At 41.2% G+C, this 20,862-nt stretch overlaps 1 protein-coding gene across 1 annotated transcript; it reads left to right on the top strand.

Moving 5' to 3' along the window:
• Nucleotides 1–939: 939 nt before the first annotated feature.
• On the top strand, nucleotides 940–20,544 carry uts2rl.L (urotensin 2 receptor-like L homeolog). The gene is made up of 2 exons (XM_018235404.2): nucleotides 940–3,232; nucleotides 18,902–20,544. Exon 1 carries the CDS (start codon nucleotides 2,088–2,090, stop codon nucleotides 3,168–3,170), a length of 1,083 nt encoding a protein of 360 aa, XP_018090893.1. The 5' UTR covers nucleotides 940–2,087; the 3' UTR covers nucleotides 3,171–3,232; nucleotides 18,902–20,544.
• Nucleotides 20,545–20,862: the final 318 nt, after the last annotated feature.

Below are 20,862 nucleotides of genomic sequence, written 5' to 3'. Positions count from 1 at the left end.
AGAACTGCTGACTTCGGGAAGGCATGGACGTTTAAGGGGCCCTGGCCACCAATTTTCTTATAATGTGGGGGGGGGCATGGCCACCATTTTTTTTTCTCATGTGGGGTCCTAGCCACCAATATTTTTTAATGGGGGGGCCCTGGCCACAAATGTTTTTTTATGGGGGGCCCTGACCATCAATATCTCTTTATTTTTTATTAACATGTGGGAACCCTAGCCACCAATATTTTTTTTTGTTTTTTTACTGTGTGGTAGGGAGGCGGACCTGTAGGTGGGGCTTGCGGTGGGCGCAGCCCAGGGGGCCCAGGAAATTTTGTCGTACGGGGCCCTGCGATTTCTGATGGCGGTCCTGTATGGGATGCTTAAACACTCCTATCTAGTAACAGTTATCATTAAGACTCAGGGGCCGCCAGCTTCAAATTGGTAGAGAGATACTGCAACTTTTGTATCCCTCCTACAGCTAAAATCTGATTTAAGTATCAGATATGGCTGAACAGCTCCCAGCATTACCCAAAAAGAATTCAGGCATCTGTATGACATCAGATTGCACAGGGATGTAATGTAAGCAAGTCATATGAACCAATGAAATTAACTGTCTGGAGTTGAAAGAATTAATGAACTGTTTACAGTGCTGCCATATAGATTGTGTTTTTACCAATGAAGCACACTACTAATATACTGGTTCAGCATGGGAGGAAGAACAATTTTTTAATTTTGTATGATGCAGATACCCCAGTTTGGAAGGGTAGAGATACAAAAAAAATATACTAGCTGTTTGAATGGATTGATACTCTGTATTGCCATAATCCCACCTGACACTTTGTGCCCGGATGACCTGAGCCAGCCCTGCAGTATACAGTATATAAAGTAGGTCGTGCTGGGCATGGCTATACGCTGTGCATCTCTGATTGCAGTACTGCTGAGTGATGCACGACTCCTTCTGTAATGCCCCCAAGGGAAACGGAGCTGCACAACTTGCACAGTTTGGAGCTTCCTGCATCACAATCAGCCAAAAATAAATCCTGGGCACCACAAGGGCTTCTGAATGGGACACTGCAGGCACAAACGGGGGAGGGAGAGATGAAAGGCAGGAGAAAAGAAAAGAAAGAAAGACACAGAGGATATAGATATAGGAATAAGAGAGGAGAGAGAGAGAGAGAGAGAGAGAGAGAGAGAGAGAGAGAGAGAGAATTATAGGAAAAAAGAAAGACAGGTGGAGATAGAGAGACAAAGAGACATAAGCATGAGAGGACAGACTGAGTGAAAGTGGAGACACAGACAGGCAAAAGACAGGTAAATAAAGGTAGAGGGGGAGGCTACAGACAGAGGGACTCAGATAACCAGACACAAAAGAGGAGACTTAGGGTTATAAAAGGAGCAGGAAAAATATGGGGGATACAAAGAGAGAGGAGAAGTGAAGTGGTTTTGGTACAAGCAGGAGGGGAAGAGAGTGATAAAGAGAGAACTGTCATAAAGGAGGAAAGAGAGAGTATAAAGTAAGAGACAAAGTGTGAGAATATAAAGAGAGGGGGGCAAGGAATAAAGGGACAGGCAAATATCAAGTAATGGAGGAGAATCAGAAAGAGAGGGGCAGGGGAAGAGATATAAAAAGAACAGGGGGAGAGAAGGTAGAAGAAGAGATGATAGGAGAGAGGACAGGCTAGAGGAGACAGAAGGGTAGCCAATTAGCCATTGGTCAGATAGGTAAGAGGAGTCAGTGAGAGGAGCAGAGGATGGTATAGACAGTCAGTGGGGGCTGGAGTTATTAATGTAACAGAAATACAGTAGGACAACAGCTAAACAGAAGCAAGTGACCAAATAAATGGGACAGAGGAGAGAGTAAGTGGGAAGGAGGCAGAACAATGGTCTTAAAGAGACAGGAGCAGTGTCGGGGTGTCTGGGGAAGCAATTCGATGTAAGGAAAGGAGAGCAAAGATCTATTCAGGGAGACAGGTGAGACAATCCAACTGGAGAAGAGAACCCGTCCCGGCACAAGAGTAGCGGATAGGGGGCGCTGCTGAGCAGCCGGTGAGCTCGGGTCTGGCTGCAGCCGATGAACACTCTCCATCCCCAGCGGACTCCCCCCGATGGAGCCAAACTCCTCGGTCCCGGGGAACGTGTCTGTCCCCCCTGGGGTTGTGCTGTGGGACGAGCTGCTGATCACGGGCACCTTCGGGACGGTCTTATCCCTGATGTACGTGTCGGGGGTGGCGGGGAACGTCTATACGTTGACTGTGATGTGTCAGTCTGTGAAGTGCGGGGCGTCCATGTACATCTCTATCATTAACTTGGCCCTGGCCGACCTGCTGTACCTCTCCAGTATCCCCTTCATAGTCTGCACTTACTTCGCCCGGGACTGGTACTTTGGGGACCTGGGGTGCCGCATTCTGCTCAGCCTGGACCTGCTCACCATGCACGCCAGTATCTTCACCCTCACAGGCATGTGCACCGAGCGCTACATGGCCGTCACCAAACCCCTCGACACAGTTCGGAGATCTAAGGGTTACCGCAAAGGAATGGCCGGGGCAGTGTGGTCCCTGTCTCTGCTCCTCACTCTCCCCATGATGATCATGGTCACCCTCACTGAAGGCAACGGGAGAGGTGTGAAGAGAATGTGTGCCCCCACCTGGAGCCTGGATGCCTACAGGATCTACCTGACTGTCCTGTTCAGCACCAGCATCATGGCCCCAGGCATGGTCATTGGATACCTGTACAGCAGACTGGCCAGAACCTACCTGGAGTCCCAGAGGAACCCCATTAATAAGAAAGAGAACAAGAGGTCCCCCAAGCAGAAGGTGCTGATCATGATCTTCAGCATAGTCCTGGTGTTCTGGGCTTGTTTCCTGCCCTTCTGGATCTGGCAGTTGGTCCGACTCTATGACATGTCCCCCAAGCTCTCCTCCCAGACCCAAAAGTGTATCAACTACCTAGTGACTTGCCTGACTTACAGCAACAGCTGCATCAACCCCTTCCTCTACACTCTGCTCACCAAGAACTACAGAGAGTATCTCAAGAACAGACACAAGAAGTTCTACAGGTTCACCTCAGCCTTTAGGAAGAGGGGCTCCAGCCTTCAGTGCTCATCCTGGGGGCGCTCCATGTCCTCCAGCAACCACTACGACTATGGCTCTGAGTCCATCGTAATGACCAGTATAAGGGACATAAAGTGAAGGGCGTTTGGCCTTTAGACTCAGCAGAGGCTGAAACATCACAGAAGGGACACCTGTCTCTGGTAAGTGAAGGCTTTCAGACACACAATTCTCAGGGGGCCTAAGTGTACCAAAGTAGGGTTAAACCAATTCATCTTCCTGTCATCAAAGTTTAATTAACCCTTTCAAGTTTCTTGACCAGATGAATTAAAGTAGGGTTAGCGCTCTCTAGTGCCCTCTACATTTCAGTAGGGTGAAGCCCCTCAAAGTATCTTCACAGCTAGCAGTAGGGTTAACTCTTTCACTGTGTCTGTCCAGCTGCATCTCTGTAGGATAACACTGCCAGGTATATTTTAGTAGGGTTAATTGTTTCAAGGTCTCTGCATCACCGTATCGTAAACCTTTTAAAGTTTTCTGCCCAGCCACTCTCAAGGTATGCACCATGTGCTATCTTAAAAGGGTTAATCTTGTTAATTTTCCTACCTACCTGCATCCCATTCCCATTAGGGTTAACACACTCAGGCTGTGTGCAGAAGAGAACCCCTTCAGTCACTTTCCATGCCGTTTAACATGGTTACCTATGCAGATGCAACACATTTTCGATAACCTTCACAAAGTACCCGCCATACTGCAGTCTATTAGGATTAACCCTTTCAGTTGCCTGTTTACTAGCATCCGCTGAGAGTTAACCCTTTCACTGCCCAGCAAAATTTCAGTGATTTTAACTCTTTTAAGGGCCTGCCAGCAGGAACACGGTAGAGGGCATACCATTAATATTCCTGCCAGTTCACGTCGGTAGGATTAACCCTTTAAGGAGCCTGCTTGACTAAGTTCCGTTTGTAGTTGACCCCTTTTCCTGGGTCTGCCCAGTGGTAGGAAAGTAATGTAAACTCTTTGTGCTCTACTGCATCACAGTACAAGGTAATCCTTTCTGGTGCCTGCAAACATCCTAGCAATATTAACCCTTTCCAGTACTTGCACAGATTCATCAGGTTCGGGGCTCTATAATTTGTCTTCTACAACAGGAATCCTGGATGGGCTTAGGATCCCATCTGTATTTGGTAAATAGATTCTGGGGACTCATTTATTGCCAATCCCGAACACAATAGCCCCTCTTATTCTTTGACTCTTTGAGTGGGTATGTATAATAATTTATATATCCGCTGTGCCTTTGTATTTAAACATTTCTATTTCCTGTCCACCCCCTATCCCTAAAGAAGCGACTGTTATATTGTATAGAGCCTTAGCCATTGTGCAAATATGCAATTATTATAATGAAAATTGAAAATGCCACGTGTTATATAGCCGGCAGGGTATTATTTTAAGTGTGTGGGAGTACTGCTGATCTGAGATGTTTAAGTGAAGCATAAATCTCTAAAAAAAAGGTTATAGTAAGTAAATGCATAGTGTTCGCTTCTGAGATTGGTGCTGCAGATACATATTATATAATATTATATAATTTTGCAGATGGCCACCAGAAAAGAACCCACAATTCTATGTGTTGTGCATCACTTATGTTACCACACAGCTATGCATATGTACAAAGAAGGAATGTTCTGGGCACAGAGTAATCTATAACTTCATACTGTACTGTCTACAAAGGGAATACATATGGCAGTTCCGGCTCATATGTATAAATACAAATATACAGAGAAGGAATGTTCTGGGCACACAATAAGCTATACCCTCATACTGTACTGTCTAAGGGAAACAATATGGCACCTCTTACTCATATATATAAATACAAATGTACAGAGAAGGAATGTTCTGGGCACAGAGTAATCTATAACTTCATACTGTACTGTCTACTAAGGGAAAACATATGGCAGCTCCGGCTCATATGTATAAATACAAATATAAAGCGAAGGAATGTTCTGGGCACACAATAAGCTATACCCTCATACTGTACTGTCTAAGGGAAACAATATGGCACCTCCTGCCCATAAGTATAAATACAAATATACAGAGAAGGAATGTTCTAGGTAGGGTTGCCACCTTTTCGCCTGGTGCAATCTGGACAGGGGGCGGGGCCCTAATGCAACGGGGACGGGGCCGTGATGTAGTGGGGGCAGGCCGTGACATCAGGGGCTTTGACGTGGCCATTAGCTGGTCACCGCGTCAATCATAGGAAATCCTGCCTGGTTTTCCTAATTTGGAAAACCAGGCAGGCAGTTTTGACCTGGGCAGCTCTTCAAAATACCGGGCTGTCTGGGTCAAAACGGGGCAGGTGGCAACCCTAGTTCTGGGCACGCAGTAAGCTTTACCCTCAACATGGTACCTCCTGCCCATATGTATAAATACAAATATACAGAGAAGGAATGTTCTGGGCCCACAGTAATATGGCACCTTTAGCCCATATGTATAAATACAAATATACAAACAAGGAAAGTTCTGGGTACACAATATGCTATACTCTCATATAGTGCTGTTTAAGGTAAACAACATGACACCTCCTGCCCATGTGTATAATTACAAATATACAGAGAAGGAATGTTCTGGGCACACAATAGTAGTAAAAGTTACGTTTTAATTTATGGGGGAGTCTTAAAATGATTTAGTGGGAAAGTACAATTTATGGGACATACTTTTTCTCCATGACATACCTAATTTATAAATTCATACTGTACTGTCTCTAAGGGAATACATATGGCAGCTTTGTATAAATACAAATGTACAGCGAAGGAATGTTCTGAGCACACAATAAGCTATTCTCTTATAATCTACTGCCTAAGGAAAACAATATTGCAACTCCTACCCATATGTATAAATACAAATATACAGAGAAGGAATGCTCTGGGCACACAATGAGCTATACCCTCATACTGTACTGTCTAAGGGAAACAATATGGCAACTCCTACCCATATGTATAAATACAAATATACAGAGAAGGAATGTTCTGGGCACACAATAAGCTATACCCTCATACTGTACTGTCTAAGGGAAACAATATTTCACCTCCTACCCATATGTATAAATACAAATATACAGAGAAGGAATGCTCTGGGCACATAATAAGGTGTACCCTCATACTGTACTGTCTAAGGAAACAGCATGGAAGGTCCTCCCATAAGTATATATATGCTGATATACTGAGATGGAATGTTCTGTACCCACCAGCAACTTTACTCTATTATCAAGTTGATGGCAGCAAGCATGCAATATAATGTGAGTACAAGGAGCTATTTGTTAATATTTGTTCTAATCTACCCCCTGTGTCTAATTTGCTTAGAGTTCTCATTCCTTCTGTATAAATATTACTATGTTTTGAATAATATTGCAGCTTGATGTTAGTACTGGTGACCAAAACATAGGGAGTGTCCTTGATGTGATTGACAACAGCCCCAAGAGAAGCAATGCAAGTAGTTGCTGGCCTGCAATTTGTTGTTTATGGAAAACATGGGTCAGGAGCATATTATGATGGTGACAATTAATAGAAAGCTAAAACCACCATTGTAACTCTTCTGCGTGTGCTGTATTGCCGAATGTACTCTCCAATTACACAAATAAAATGGTGTAAATAAAAAAAAAAACGATACTACAATTATATGGTATCTCGCAGTTTCATTCATATTGCCTAGAAGGTGGTCAAAAATTGTGTGATTATTGTGTTTCAGAAGAGCATGTAATTATCTGTAATTCCACTCTTGCCGGAAAAATGTTCAGATAAATGTTGGTTTCACTGGGTTAATGGCTATGTATATTTCCTGTGGTTCCGCTTCTGAAAGAACCACTCATTATTAATTTGAGGACACCATAGGCACCCTCAAAAAATGATTGGTTTGTAGCTTTAGCATTCTGAAATGGTTGACTAAGCCCAATAATGGATTATAGTGCTTGATACTGTGTGTAATGTAGGCCGTGTGTACTTGGCCTTTGTGACCTAATAATGACATTTATTCTAGTAGGCTGATGTTTATATAAAATAATACTAACCATTTATAGACCACATATTTATAATTACTATATATATAATCAGTATAGTTTCAACAACCCCCTTTACTATTACAGCACAAAAAGGTCCTGTGTACTCTAGGGGGCCCATTTACTTCGAGTGAAGGAATAGAAGAAAAAAAACTTCTTTTTGGCTACTTCGACCATCGAATGGGCTACTTCGACCTTCAACTACGACTTCGAATCAAACTAAAAATCGTTCGACTATTCGACCATTCTATTGTCGCAGTACTGTCTCTTTAAGAAAAAACTTCGACCCCCCTAGTTCGCCACCTAAAAGCTACCAAACTCAATGTTAGCCTATGGGGAAGGTCGAACAAAAATCGTTTGATCGATGGATTAAAATCCTTCCAATCGAACGATTCGAACGAATAACGCTAAATCCTTCGACTTCGATATTCGAAGTCGAAGGATTTAACTTCGACAGTCGAACATTGAGGGTTAATTAACCCTTGATATTCGACCTTAAGTAAATTTGCCCCTAAGCCTTATGGTGGCCAAGCTTTCATAGACTCAGTTGGGCAATTTCTGTCTAGACAGAAAATTTCATCTACTAATACCCTTTGGGGAGGAACATTGGAATATATAGAAAACAGGAGCTGCATCAACTTTTCAGTTCTTTTTAGATCCAATGGCCCAACACACACACAGATACATCTTTTAATTCTGTTGCCATCCTGCCCTACTGTTGCCATCTTGTAGTAGAGTCTAAACTGCCACCATCTTGCCCTACTGGCACCATCCTACAAATGCTGTTCTGTGATAATTAACTCAACAGCAAACCAGAGAATGTGAACAGGCTGTGGCCAATGTAAAATCTTCTTGCAAGGAGGCTCCATGTCACCGTGTTTCGTCTTGGTCTTCTACTTATTGGACTGAGCCTTTTGAAGCTTCATGCTTTTCCTTTATTCATTTCCTCTGTGCTCTAGGGGTGTGTGTTGTTTGCTGATGAGTCTTCAAGTTACTGGTGATTGTTACGGTGTAACATATTGCTTTAAAATCCCTGATTTGGTGCTGAATCACATTTCCTACCATTACTGCTCTCCCTACTCATTTCGCTTTCAGGTTGTCAGCTGAAATTACTCTCAACCTTCTACTCACTGATCCCAATTTCCTATTGCTGTAAATTCCTCCAATTCTAGCCACACAGATTCTTATATCTTGCCCTTGTATAAATGTAGTGGATATGCATCCCTATGTATTCATGTGCCTCCTGTAGTAATTATGGGAAGGAATGTATTTGCTGGCTAGTGTTTCTCTGGGGTATTAGACAAACACCTAGTATACAAAAGGGTGGGGCTAGTTCATAGCCTTTTTCTTGGAGCCCCTCAGTGAAGATGGATGGATGCAGCCCAGATCCTGGGGTAGGAGTGTCCCAGTAAAAAGTGAGGATGAGGCTGGAGTCTTCAAGGAATATAAGTGCAAGATAACCCCATGAATTTTCGTTGATCAGCCACATGAGGCAAGAGCATGTGTGTAGACACTCTAGGACAGATGTTTCCAAACTTTTTATTGGCTCTATTACCTTTTTGATGATTGAAATTAGGCAAGTGCTTAAAGTGTCTCAAAAAGATGGAACATTGTTCATGGTGTGCCAGTACGTAAGCTTATTTTAGCTACACCCACTATCATATTTATTTGCACAGTTTCATAATTTTTCAGCGGCCCCAGCAATACAGGACACTTTGACTCCAGCAATATATGTCACAACCAAACCTGTGGTTGAAAGAAAGTTGTGTCCTATATGAGGATGCTAGGGATTCTGCTTATGACAACCATCCCTTCAATGTAGTTCATGGGTTAATTGAGCTATGAGTCAGCCTTAAAAATAATTCTCCTGCTGAACTGTATTCTTGGTCTTTTTGTATCTGCTGCAGGCAAAAAAATCCAGGCCAAAGATAGCCTTTATGGTTTAGCAACTTGACAGTCTTGAATTGCCTGCCCATATCCCTGTGGGGGGTGAATGTGGAGCTTTCAGCACAACTGTGTCCTCCATTCAGTGCCGTTGTTTGCATCCTCTTATATTTGACGTCACAATCGCCGTGGCACACGTTACTGTTTGGAAGCATCTACCTGCAAGTTAGTGTTATTCATCTAGGACCTCTCTTGTTTCCCAGTTTGTCCACCTCAACCGCTTCCAGATAATTCAGTATTTCCATGGGGTGTGTAATTCAATAAAAGCCATAGAACAGCTAGTTTGGCTATCCTTGGTTGGGCCATGTGGGTGCTCCCTATCTAAGTCCCACCTTGCATATCCGATATGACCTGGTTTAGCCATTAATCCAATCAGAATTCAGTTCCTCTGAACCCTTCTGCATCCATTAATATTTCACCAACTCTTTTCTGTGCATTTTTAACAAGTTCACTAGTCGACTCTTAATTCATCTAAAATTCTCTCTTTTCAGTTAGCGTCTTTCACTTGAGAATTTCCTCGTTGCTAAAATTCATTGAGAGCTACCAAGAACGACAATATTTTAGTCCACTTTCAAGTCTATGCAGCAAAGGCGGCTTCTGCTTTCTGTTCAGTTCTTGCACTGTAAAGGTCAGTTATACCCCAAAGGTCCCTCCTCTCTCAAAGTCACTTCCTCATGCCATGGCTATAGTTGCTAACCAGCTGGAATTTTTGTGGTCCAAAGAAAAAACAATATAAACCAAATTTAAAGAGAGGGAGCTAACTAGGACCAATTGAAACACTCCCAAGTAACAGATGTGGTCCACATGCACCTGCCCCGAACCCTCAGCATAGGGAGTGGTAAACCATAGCCATTAGCAGAATGGGCAACTGGGCATGCCAAAGGATTACACAAGGAGTCACAAAAGATAAAAGTAAAGTGTTTTATTTAAAGTGGAATTAAAAAGCATACTCTCCATCTGCCCTACGCATTTCCGTTATTCGGTAGCCCATGATTAAGTGTCCTTCGGCGGATGGAGAAGATGCTTTTTTTTTAATTCAACTTTGAATAAAATACTTTGCTTTTATCTTTTTTGACCCCTTGTGGAATCCTTTGGAGTTCTCAGTTGCCCATTCTGCTATTGGCCAAAGACAAACCAAAACAAGCATTGGGAAGCATCTGGGATGCAAGGGGCTGCCTCCAAACCCCTTATAGCCTCACCTATCAGTTGGGTTGCCACCTGGCCGGTATTTTACCGGCCTGGCCGGTAAAAATGATATTTGATCCCAATGTTATTAATAGGGAAAATTGATAAATATATAGGAAGGCCAGTATTTTATTCCGGAAAAGGTGACTACCCTACCTATCAGGGAGCCTTTGCTATTTACCATAGCTTTGAATTGTTTGGATCTAAAGCCTTAATTGCATCTTTTGTGCAGTGTTATCTACAAAGTTATTCAAAACTCCATGAACGTCAGCAATATTCAAATGATGGTATTCATAATATATATGCTTTAAATAGCAGCGCTCCCTGGAGGAGAATAGCATTGCCAAGGATTTTGGAGTTTTATCATAATAAAGTGTTATTGTTAGGGGTGGGGAGAAGTCTTTTTGCTCCTTTTAATAATAAAGCCGTGCATGGATTTTTGCCAGACCTAATTCTCTAGCCTTTCTGTGCCAGTGGGGATCAACACCGTTGAGCCCTCTCCAGTCAGCAGAAAGGCAATACATATATCCATCTCAGCTTCTTCTCCTATCTTTTTGTGCACCCAGCTAGATCGATAGTAAATCTAATAGGATTTCATGCTGCTCACTCACTGTCTCTCTTAGTGTAGGAAATCGGCACCCATCAAAGTCACTGGCTGGCAGGCTCTGCATTGCACCCTTTGCTGTGCAGATCACTATATATATATATATATATATATATATATATATATATATATATATATATATATATATATATATATATATATATATATATACGAGATGTTGTGTAATTATTAAGTTAAACCTTATGGGAATCAAAAATGGTGACCCACAAATTAGAAGCAGCTGTAGGTAAGACAAGTATGGGGATGAGGTGCGTAGCAGGAAAGGAGTTGTTGCAGAATGGCAAGATTTGGACAGTAGTATTTTCTGTTAGGATTACTTTACCTACAGCCTTGAAACAATTATTGGATTGCAATGCCCAGCAGAGTTCTAATTTACATAAGCAAAAGGTTGAGATTTAGACAATCTTTATAAGAGAGCGTTATTTATTTATCTGATACCCATTGTAAGCAGCAGTCCTGTCCTGCTTTATGGCTAAGATTCTAGCTGTCTTTATAACAGAGCATTCTGTCACAGTGACACAGATCCTATCTGATACCCATTGTAAGCAGCAGTCCTGTCTTGCTTTATGGCTGAGATAGAGCATTCCATCACAGTGGCACAGATCCTATCTGATACTCATTGTAAGCAGCAGTCCTGTCCTGCTTTATGGCTGAGATTCTAGCTATCTTTATAACAGAGCATTCTGTCACAGTGACACAGATTCTATCTGATACCCATTGTAAGCAGCAGTCCTGTCCTGCTTTATGGCTGAGATTCTAGCTATCTTTATAACAGAGCATTCTGTCACAGTGGCACAGATCCTATCTGATCCCCATTGTAAGCAGCAGTCCTGTCCTGCTTTATGGCTGAGATTCTAGCTATCTTTATAACAGAGCATTCTGTCACAGTGACACAGATCCTATCTGATACCCATTGTAAGCAGCAGTCCTGTCCTGCTTTATGGCTGAGATTCTAGTTATCTTTATAACAGAGCATTCCATCACAGTGGCACAGATCCTATCTGATACCCATTGTAAGCAGCAGTCCTGTCCTGCTTTATGGCTGAGATTCTAGCTATCTTTATAACAGAGCATTCCATCACAGTGGCACAGATCCCTGCCTCCAAAAGGCACTGCACCAGAACCAGTGATGTGTACCGAGGAATAAATCTAAAACCGCACCAGCAGGCAATTAGGATTGAACTAAATCTCATCAAAAGGGTACAGAATTTTTAATGCGTAACGTTTACAAAGATTATTAAAGTGGGCTAATTGAGAACATAGCAAAAATACATTGGCTTGTTTCACATTTAATTCCCTTTGGAATACACTATTGAATGGCAATCAATACTGAGGATTTGCATGAGTGAAAGGGAATCTAGGAAAGAACTACAGTTCATCATGAATAATACATGGGGCCTAATTTATAAACTGTCAAACCTGAAGTCTGTTTCGACACGTGTTGACAATGTTTGGTGCAATAGGCCTGAAGGAGGATGAAATTGTTGATGTCAAAACAGAAGCTGATGTATAGGAATGCCTCCTCACACCCTTAAAATAGCATGTGCATAAAATCCATATGCTGCATAGCTAAACACAGATACAATTTACCATTTGAATATCTAATTAGGAATAAATTAAGATGAGTGCTTTGTGGCTGTATAGATTCCAGTACAGTCTGTAGCATAAATAATATGCAGCTCCTAGAATCCTTAACCCAGAAGCAATGATAGGGCCCCAGCTATACTGACATGGCATTCTGAGCCCTGTCGGTTGGCTGAGATTTCATTTGTATTAATGTAAGATAGAGTGAGATGTGTGCTGCCCATTACTGCTCCTAGCTGCAATTACAGTAATGAGTCTATTAAACAGGGCATTTAATCTAATTATTAATTGATATTCTAACAATCACACAGTTCATTAGAGGGTACTTGGAAACTAAAAGGTTTTTGGTTGTAATAATGTAACAGAACAAAAGGCAGAGGTTTATAGACCTCTTGGTCAACCCCATTCACAATCTTTAGTCCCTTGTTCCCTGCATGTTGCATTTCTTTTTTCTTCCTTCTATTTTCATATGTATCTCTTCTCTAGCCTCTTCTCTCTCTTTCTCTCCTTTGCTTTTTTCCTTCAGTCTATATACATTTCCTTTTTCTTCTGTTCTATCTTACCCTTTTTACCCCTCTTTTCGCTTTCCCTCCAGTACCTCTCCATCTTATCCTTCTTCCTATTTTGTTTGCTGCTCTCCACATTTCTGTTCATAGGGCATCAAATAAGCACTCACCCATAATCTCACCCTTACTGGAGTTTAGGCTGGGCCCCCTTAGTTCATAACAGCTCATTACACATATATAGAAACATTGGGGTAACAGTCACCCTGCTATAGTTCCAGGGGTACCCAGGGCACAAATAAGCACTCACCCCAAATCTCACCCTAACTGGCCTTCAGGCTGGGTCCCCTTAGCTCATAACAAGGTTACAGATATACAGAAACATTGGGGGTAACAGTCACCCTGTTATAGTTCCAGGGGTACCCAGGGCACAAATAAGCACTCACCCCAAATCTCACACTAACTGGCCTTCAGGTTGGGTCCCCTTAGCTCATAACAAGGTTACAGATATACAGAAACATTGGGGTAACAGTCACCCTGTTATAGTTCCAGGGGTACCCAGGGCACAAATAAGCACTCCATACCAAATATTTAAGCATAACACTTCATCAATAGAAACAACTCACTAAATTGAATAGCGGCCCAGGTGCTCCTGCCCCAGGCCCTCAGGGGCGGATAATCCATATATAGTCAAACAAATGTTGGAGCAAGGCCTTCAGGCTGGGCCCCCTTAGCTCATAACAAGGTTACAGATATATAGAAACATTGGGGTAACAGTCACCCTGCTATAGTTCCAGGGGTACCCAGGGCACAAATAAACACTCACCCCATATCTCACCCTAACCAGCCTTCAGGCTGGGCCCCCTTAGCTCAAAACAAGGTTACGGATATATAGAAACATTGGGGTAACAGTCACCCTGCTATAGTTCCAGGGGTACCCAGGGCACAAATAAGCACTCACCCCAAATCTCACAGTAGCGCAGAAACTGTATGTTTCGAAATCAAAATATATCTCTATATATATCTGTTAAGAATCTATAGCTATCTATCTATCTATCTATCTATCTATCTAATCTATCTATCTATCTATCTATCTATCTATATATCATCTATCTATCTATCTATCTATCTATCTATCTATCTATCTATCTATCTATCTATCTATCATCTAATCATAATCTCACAACTCATGGTACAATCTACCCTGCACCCAACAAACTCATCACTGTCAAGGCTTTTGATTAACTTATCACATTTAGGCTTTGGGATAACCCTATCACTTTTAGGCTTTGGGATAATGTATCACTTTTAGGATTTTGATTGCAGTCAGTGTAGATATTTCTGAGCATTGATCACAGGCCCAGAGGGAATGAAACTTTAGATTGAATGCTCTCAGTACTGCAGAAGGCGTATTGGAATCACTTCTGCCTATCTCATCTTTCATGAGATGCTCTATTATAGGGGCTGTCTCTATACCTCACGGTACAGGCTCCTGTGGATAGGATACACTTGGACAGAAATTACTTACATGTGGCCCTTCAGCTGCTGTAAAACTACAACTCCCAGCAGCCACCGATCTTGCTGTATTTCTGATCTTCTCTCCACTTTTCTCACTTCTTCTCAATCCTGTTTTGCCCTCTCTTCTTCTTCTTCTACTCGGATAGTCCATTCTTGGGGCCTTGGTCCTTAGCCCAGTATATGCTCAATATCCCTAAGTAAAATGGGGCAAGTTAGAAAATTACATACAAATCCTGGCTACAACCCCAACCAACCTTGCCCTTGCCTCATTATGCCCAAACACTGCCCAATATACCCAAACTGCACCTATTTTCTCTTAAGATCAGCAACTGCTATGGCCCACAATTCTAACCATTTGTGTCTTTATCAGGCCCAACTTCACCCACAAACTATTTTCCCCTCATTTTGGCCCTGACTTACTGCCTTACCTCTAGCCATCTAGCATCCTGTATATTTGCCCAAAAAGGTTAATTTGGTCCTTGCAACAAACCATGACCAAACAATCCTATTGAAATGATCAATGTCAACTGATATAAATATCTGATCCATTGAGAAAATTATTGTTTAACATCCTGACAGCTTTACCCATACACTCTATTTGTGCTATAGGGAGCTATATGTAATTTCCTTTCAGTTCTTTTGGACACTGTTATCTTGAAAACACCCGTGTGAATTACCCGCATGTGCACCTACTGATTGACCATGGAGCTCCCACTACCGCTACAGGCTGCATCAATACACATAGCCAACTTGCACCTAAAGAATCACACTCACACACATAAATATAAACAGAAACGGACAGCACGCCCAGTTGGAAAAAAAATAAATTTATTATAAAAAAAAGGCAAAATATATAACAAAAATTACAAAATAATATTTGGTGAGCCCAACGTGTTTCAACTGGCTTACCAAATATTATTTTGTAATTTTTGTTATATATTTTGCCTTTTTTTTATAATAAATAATTTTTTTTTCTAACTGGGTGTGCTGTCCGTTTCTGATTATATTTATATGTGTGAGTGTGATTCTTTAGGTGCAAGTTGGCTATGTGTATTGAAGCGGTCGTGGGAGCTCCATATTATTAATTATTTTCCAACTGGGTGTGCTATCCGTTTCTGATTATATTTAGCAGCTAAATTTGGAGACCCTGATGGGGAGTCTCCTATGAATTAGCACCCACATTCTAATTTTGAGGGTGTGCTCCTTCTCTCTTAATTCTGTAGATTTAAAACTGGAAATTGCACAATTCCAACACTAACAAATTTTATCACATCTGTCATCCAATTGACCAAATCAAGCACATGCAATTTTGCATATTCTAATGTATCGGATGCAACATGAAGCGTGGTCACAACTACATTGGAATCATGGGAAAATATTGCATTGTGGGTATACACATAGTGAATTGCATTCCATTGCACTTGCATATGTGTAAGTGAAAGAAACCCTTGTTTGTGGTGTGACACAGCTGGCGGTATTAATGCAAATACTGTATGTACGAGTTATTGCCTGCATTGATTTCTTGGTCTGTGAATTTTTTAGCACATATTTAGGTCTGGGCATTTTTCTGCCATAAATATTATGAATGTTGATGACAAATATATTGATGAATACACAGCAGGACATAACTGATCAGGGTAAAAATTAATGATTGGTGAACACAATCGTCAGCAAGATAATATGCCTCAGTTATTGAAAGTCATATTGCAAAAGATATATCAATAAAGAGCAATGTTAATTACAACCACATGCAAGGTTAAAAATGATGGGCAACCATTAATCAACGATAATAAGAAAACCATGTAATACATTTGCCCCATTAGTCATAAATATACAGTGTTTTTATGGTAAGATTGTGGGGTGAAATGTACCATAGAGTCTGAGTGCTGGAAGGCAAGGGGACAGAACAAATCCTGTATATTAGGGAAGGGGTAAATCAGCCTGAGGGCAACACAATAAAGTAGGAGAGCAGATTGTACTGTAGGCAGGGGGCAGAGGGAGATGATAGGAATATTCGGAGATGAGAGAGGAAAGGGCTTCATGGGATACCAACAGAGCAGTAAATGTCATGCTGTGGATTCAGGCTAGGGTTACAGCAATACATTCTAGCACAAGGGACCTAATCAACTGACATTTTGTGAGTCACGGTGTATTTTTATTCCCTCTGTAAAGCACAGAAAAGAAAAAAATCAATAGGGTTTTTGTCATTCGCTCAGTCTTAAGAAACTAATCCTTAAATGGTTTTAAAGGGAAATCAAACATTGAACACACTCCTTTATGTATGTTTGAATAGTGCAATCCATTACTTATCGTCATTTCAGGGTATAATGTAGGAGTAAGTAATGGAATGCAGTACAAGTGTGGGACCAGAATGCTCAGGACCTGGGATTTTCCATAATTTGGATCTTCATACTAATAAAAATATAAACATCAATCCTTTTTGGTAACAAAACAACCCTAATGGGTTTCATATTTTATTTATGATGAGGTACAATGTACTGCTTTATTATTACAGAGAAAAAGAAAATCATTTTAAAACATTTCAGTTATTTGATTAAAATCGACTCCATGGGAGATATCCTTCTAGTTATTTGGAGCTTTCTGGATAATGGGTTTCTGGATAACAGATCTCATACCTGTATTTACACATGAATATGTCTGAGGTCAGGCACAGATGAGGCCATATTGAATATCTGCAGTTCACCAGTAGCTGGAGGTAAGGTTTTCACCTTTCTATTTCTGAAAGTCTGGGCTAGGGAGAGGATGATAACGTTTAGGGGTTTCCAATGTCAGTGGGTGTGGCTATGGAAAAAGCAGCCCGTGATTGGTTGACCACCGTGCCAATCAGTGAGGAGTCCTGTCTAGATTTTAGACTTCTAAATTCTGGGCAAACACCAGACTGCTCAGTTCATAACAGGAAAGGTGGCAACCCGAGCCGGAGGGACCATTGCACTCTCTGACAGCAATAAGAGATTCACTTTCAGTTTTTAAGCCCAAATGTTGGTTATTAATATAACATGGACACTGTGAGGCTCATTCACTAACAGTGTGCAATTTTACAGCAGTGTTGTAATCCACAGTGACTGGGCAGAAGATAGCTTGGAACACTCTACTAGTTAGAAACTAAAAGCAAAAAATTGGTTGTTATGAGTTACTTCAGTCGTTTGCACATGGATAGGAAACTGGCTGCAGGATCGGGGACAGAGGGTGGTTGTTAATGGGACATTCTCTACTTGGAGTAAGGTTCTTATTGGGGTCCCCCAGGGCTCGGTATTGGGTCCACTTTTATTTAACTTGTTTATTAAGGACTTAGGGGAAGGTATTGTAAGTAATGTATCAGTGTTTGCAGATGACACAAAACTGCAGCCCAATTAATTCCATCCAGGATGCAGGAGGATCTGGATAACCTGGCAATCTGGGCAGCTAAGTGGCAAATGAGATTCAATGTTGATAAATGTAAAGTCATGCACCTGGGATGTAAAAATATCCAAGCCACTAGGCAAACCCATTATAGAAAAGGACCTTGGAGTCCTTGTAGATAATAAACTTGGCTGTAGCAAGCAATGCCAGTCAGCAGCATCAAGGACAAATAAGGTCTTGAGCTGTATTAAAAGGGGAATTGATTCACGGGAGGAGGGGTCGTTTTTCCACTTTATATTGCACTGGTAAGGCCCCATCTAGAATATGCCGTACAGTTTTGGTCTCCATCAGTCAACAGGACATTATTGTATTAGAGAGGGTACAGAGAAGGGCAACTAAGCTGGTAAAAGGTATGGAAAATCTTAGCTATGAGGAAAGACTGGCCAAATTGGGATGTTCACGCTGGAGAAGAGGCACTTAAGGGGTGATATGATAATTATGTATAAATATATAAGGAGATCATATAATAATCTCTCTAATGCTTTATTTACCAGTAGGTCTTTCCAACTGACAGAGGTCACCCATTCCGATTAGAAGAAAAGAGGTTCCGCCTAAATATTCGGAAGGGGTTTTTTACAGTGAGAGCTGTGAAGATGTGGAATTCTCTCCCTGAATCAGATGTACAGGCTGATACATTAGATAGCTTTAAGAAGGGGTTGGATGGTGTTTAGCAAGTAAGGGAATACAGGGTTATGGGAAATAGCTCATAGTACAAGTTGATCCAGGGTCTAGTCCCATTGCCATTTTGGAGTCAGGAAGGAGTTTTTTCCCCTCTGAGGCAAATTGGAGAGGCTTCAGATGGGTTTTTTGCCTTCCTCTGGATCAACTGGCAGTTAGGCAGGTCAAGAAAAGTTGAAAGGTTGAACTTGATGGAGGTGTGTCTTTTTTCAACCTAACATTCTATGTTAATATGTTATGTTATTTCACTGGTGCAAAGTCCAATGTTCATAAATCTGCACCTGAGTTATTTCCTTCAAGTTCCCCCTGGAGGGAAACCGAAAATGCCCTATCCTAACACAGGCCCTTCTAATTTGTCTTTGTGTATTTCCAGGGACTCGATTTTTTGTTTCTCATATTGGATTCTCCTGCCCTGACAATGTGTTAGAACTCTGCAGCCAGGAGGTCCAAAGGCACTACCTCAAGGTGGGCATTGCAATATTTCATCGGGCACCAGGTTTGGCAAATCCTAAAAGACAATTCTGATTGGTACGTGGTTTAATAAGCTGACAGGCTCTGTGGTCTAAGCTTTTCTTGCTTCTTTGCCTTCTGGCTCCCAACCCCACGCACATTATTAAAGGAAGTATGCATGGACTGCTGCCATCTTGGTCTGCTTCTCGGGAATAAGGACAGAAGGACATTTTTGTCCTATGATTCATTCATCATCTCAGGAAATCCTCCCTGAACAGACAATCTGTTGAACAGACAATAATCATGTGTAGGTTATACAAGCAAATATGCTCCTTTTAGAGAATTAATATATATTTCTATATTTATTATAGCTAAGGTTAAATGGATACTGTCATCATATTATATCCCATACCTATAGGGCGTGCCGCCGGGAGCAGGCTGTAACTGAGCCCTGTAGCTCAAGCCAAATTTTGCATTTATTTTGCACAAACTGCATATTATAGCCAGACCCTGTATCCAACTGCATTTTTTAAATGTGCTCTTTTGCCCTAGAGTGCTTCTGAACTTACATCTGGGGTATCAGTAAATTGCCACTTATTATTATACTCCCTCTTTGAAGCACAAAAAATATATATAAATATACATATATATTTATTTAATGTATTTATTTATTTATTTTTAATACAGGAAGTAATTTAACTCCAAACTTCAAGATCATAGACAGTATTATAGGTAAATTCAGGCATATGTGATGACAGTATTCCATTATATGCTGATATATATATAAAATGATCATGGGTCATGACAAACTGCACTTTCTCAACATTGAAACCACACATTTTGGAAACACTCGAAAACAGGGCTGCCACTTAAACCCCTTTCTTTATCCTGATATAGCCATCAGTAGTAAAAAAAAAGGTTTCTCTTTGCTCCAAGAGACTCAGAAGTACAGCAATAAACCTACTAGTAGACTATTGGTACTATCTGTAGTAAACCATGCAGACCATAAGCAAATAGTAAAGTTACATTGGCTTCAGAAAGCCTGAGATTCAATGGATTATCGTGTTTTGAGGATAAAACTCCTTTAAGGGTAACATTGTTGGATGTGGCAGTCCTACTCTATAGAATACATTAGAATTTTATGAAAAGCAATGAGATACCAAGGGCATGCCTTTGTCATCCACCCGGGAGGATCCGCCAGAGACAGGACCACAACAAGCAAAGTCAGCAGAGACGGCTTGTTTATTAAGCGACTCCAGCTTGTTTCTGGGGTTAAATTCTCTGATCAGGGAAATTATTGCTACTTAGAGGTTTCTCTTTTCATAAATGCTGGAAAATTGTAAAATAAACAAATAAATAAATGCAATGGGAATGATAAAGTGAATAAAAAATTATCGAATTACTTGGTCTTCAAGTGTCATCTTTTTAATGTTTTTTAAGTGCATTAAAGCGTCTCAGCATGATTATTGGTGATGTCATTGGATGCTTGCTGCAAGGTCATGAGATTAGAAGGCAACCCAGTGCCAGAAGATTTGGTTTTGATAATATGCCTTCAAGATTTTTAAAATTAGAGTGTTATACTATCATTAGTAATGAGGGCAAACCCTAACTTCTCCCCCAGCACAGCTGTACTGACCAGCCCTGAAACCCCTGGCATATACGAAGCATCATTGACATCACTCCCTGTCCCAGTGGAGCTTACAATCTAAGGTCCCTTATAATATTCACACACATTTTTTTTGGTGTGGGAAGAAACTGGAGTACCAAGAGAAAACCTAGACACAGGAAAATGTGAGTACTGAACATTATAACTGTCATTTCTCAGCATATTTTCCCCATGATTGCTAAATATACATGGTCATCTGACTGTCAAGCAGAACGGCA

Source organism: Xenopus laevis, chromosome 9_10L (assembly GCF_017654675.1).
Source record: "Xenopus laevis strain J_2021 chromosome 9_10L, Xenopus_laevis_v10.1, whole genome shotgun sequence".
Taxonomy (NCBI): Eukaryota; Metazoa; Chordata; class Amphibia; order Anura; family Pipidae; genus Xenopus; species Xenopus laevis.
The sequence above is the reverse complement of the archived record's forward strand: the minus strand, read 5'-3'. Positions and strand labels throughout refer to the sequence as shown.

Coding starts and splice junctions, on each gene's coding strand:
- uts2rl.L (XM_018235404.2), top strand. CDS start 2,088: ATGGAGCCAAACTCCTCGGTCCCGGGGAACGTGTCTGTCCCCCCTGGG.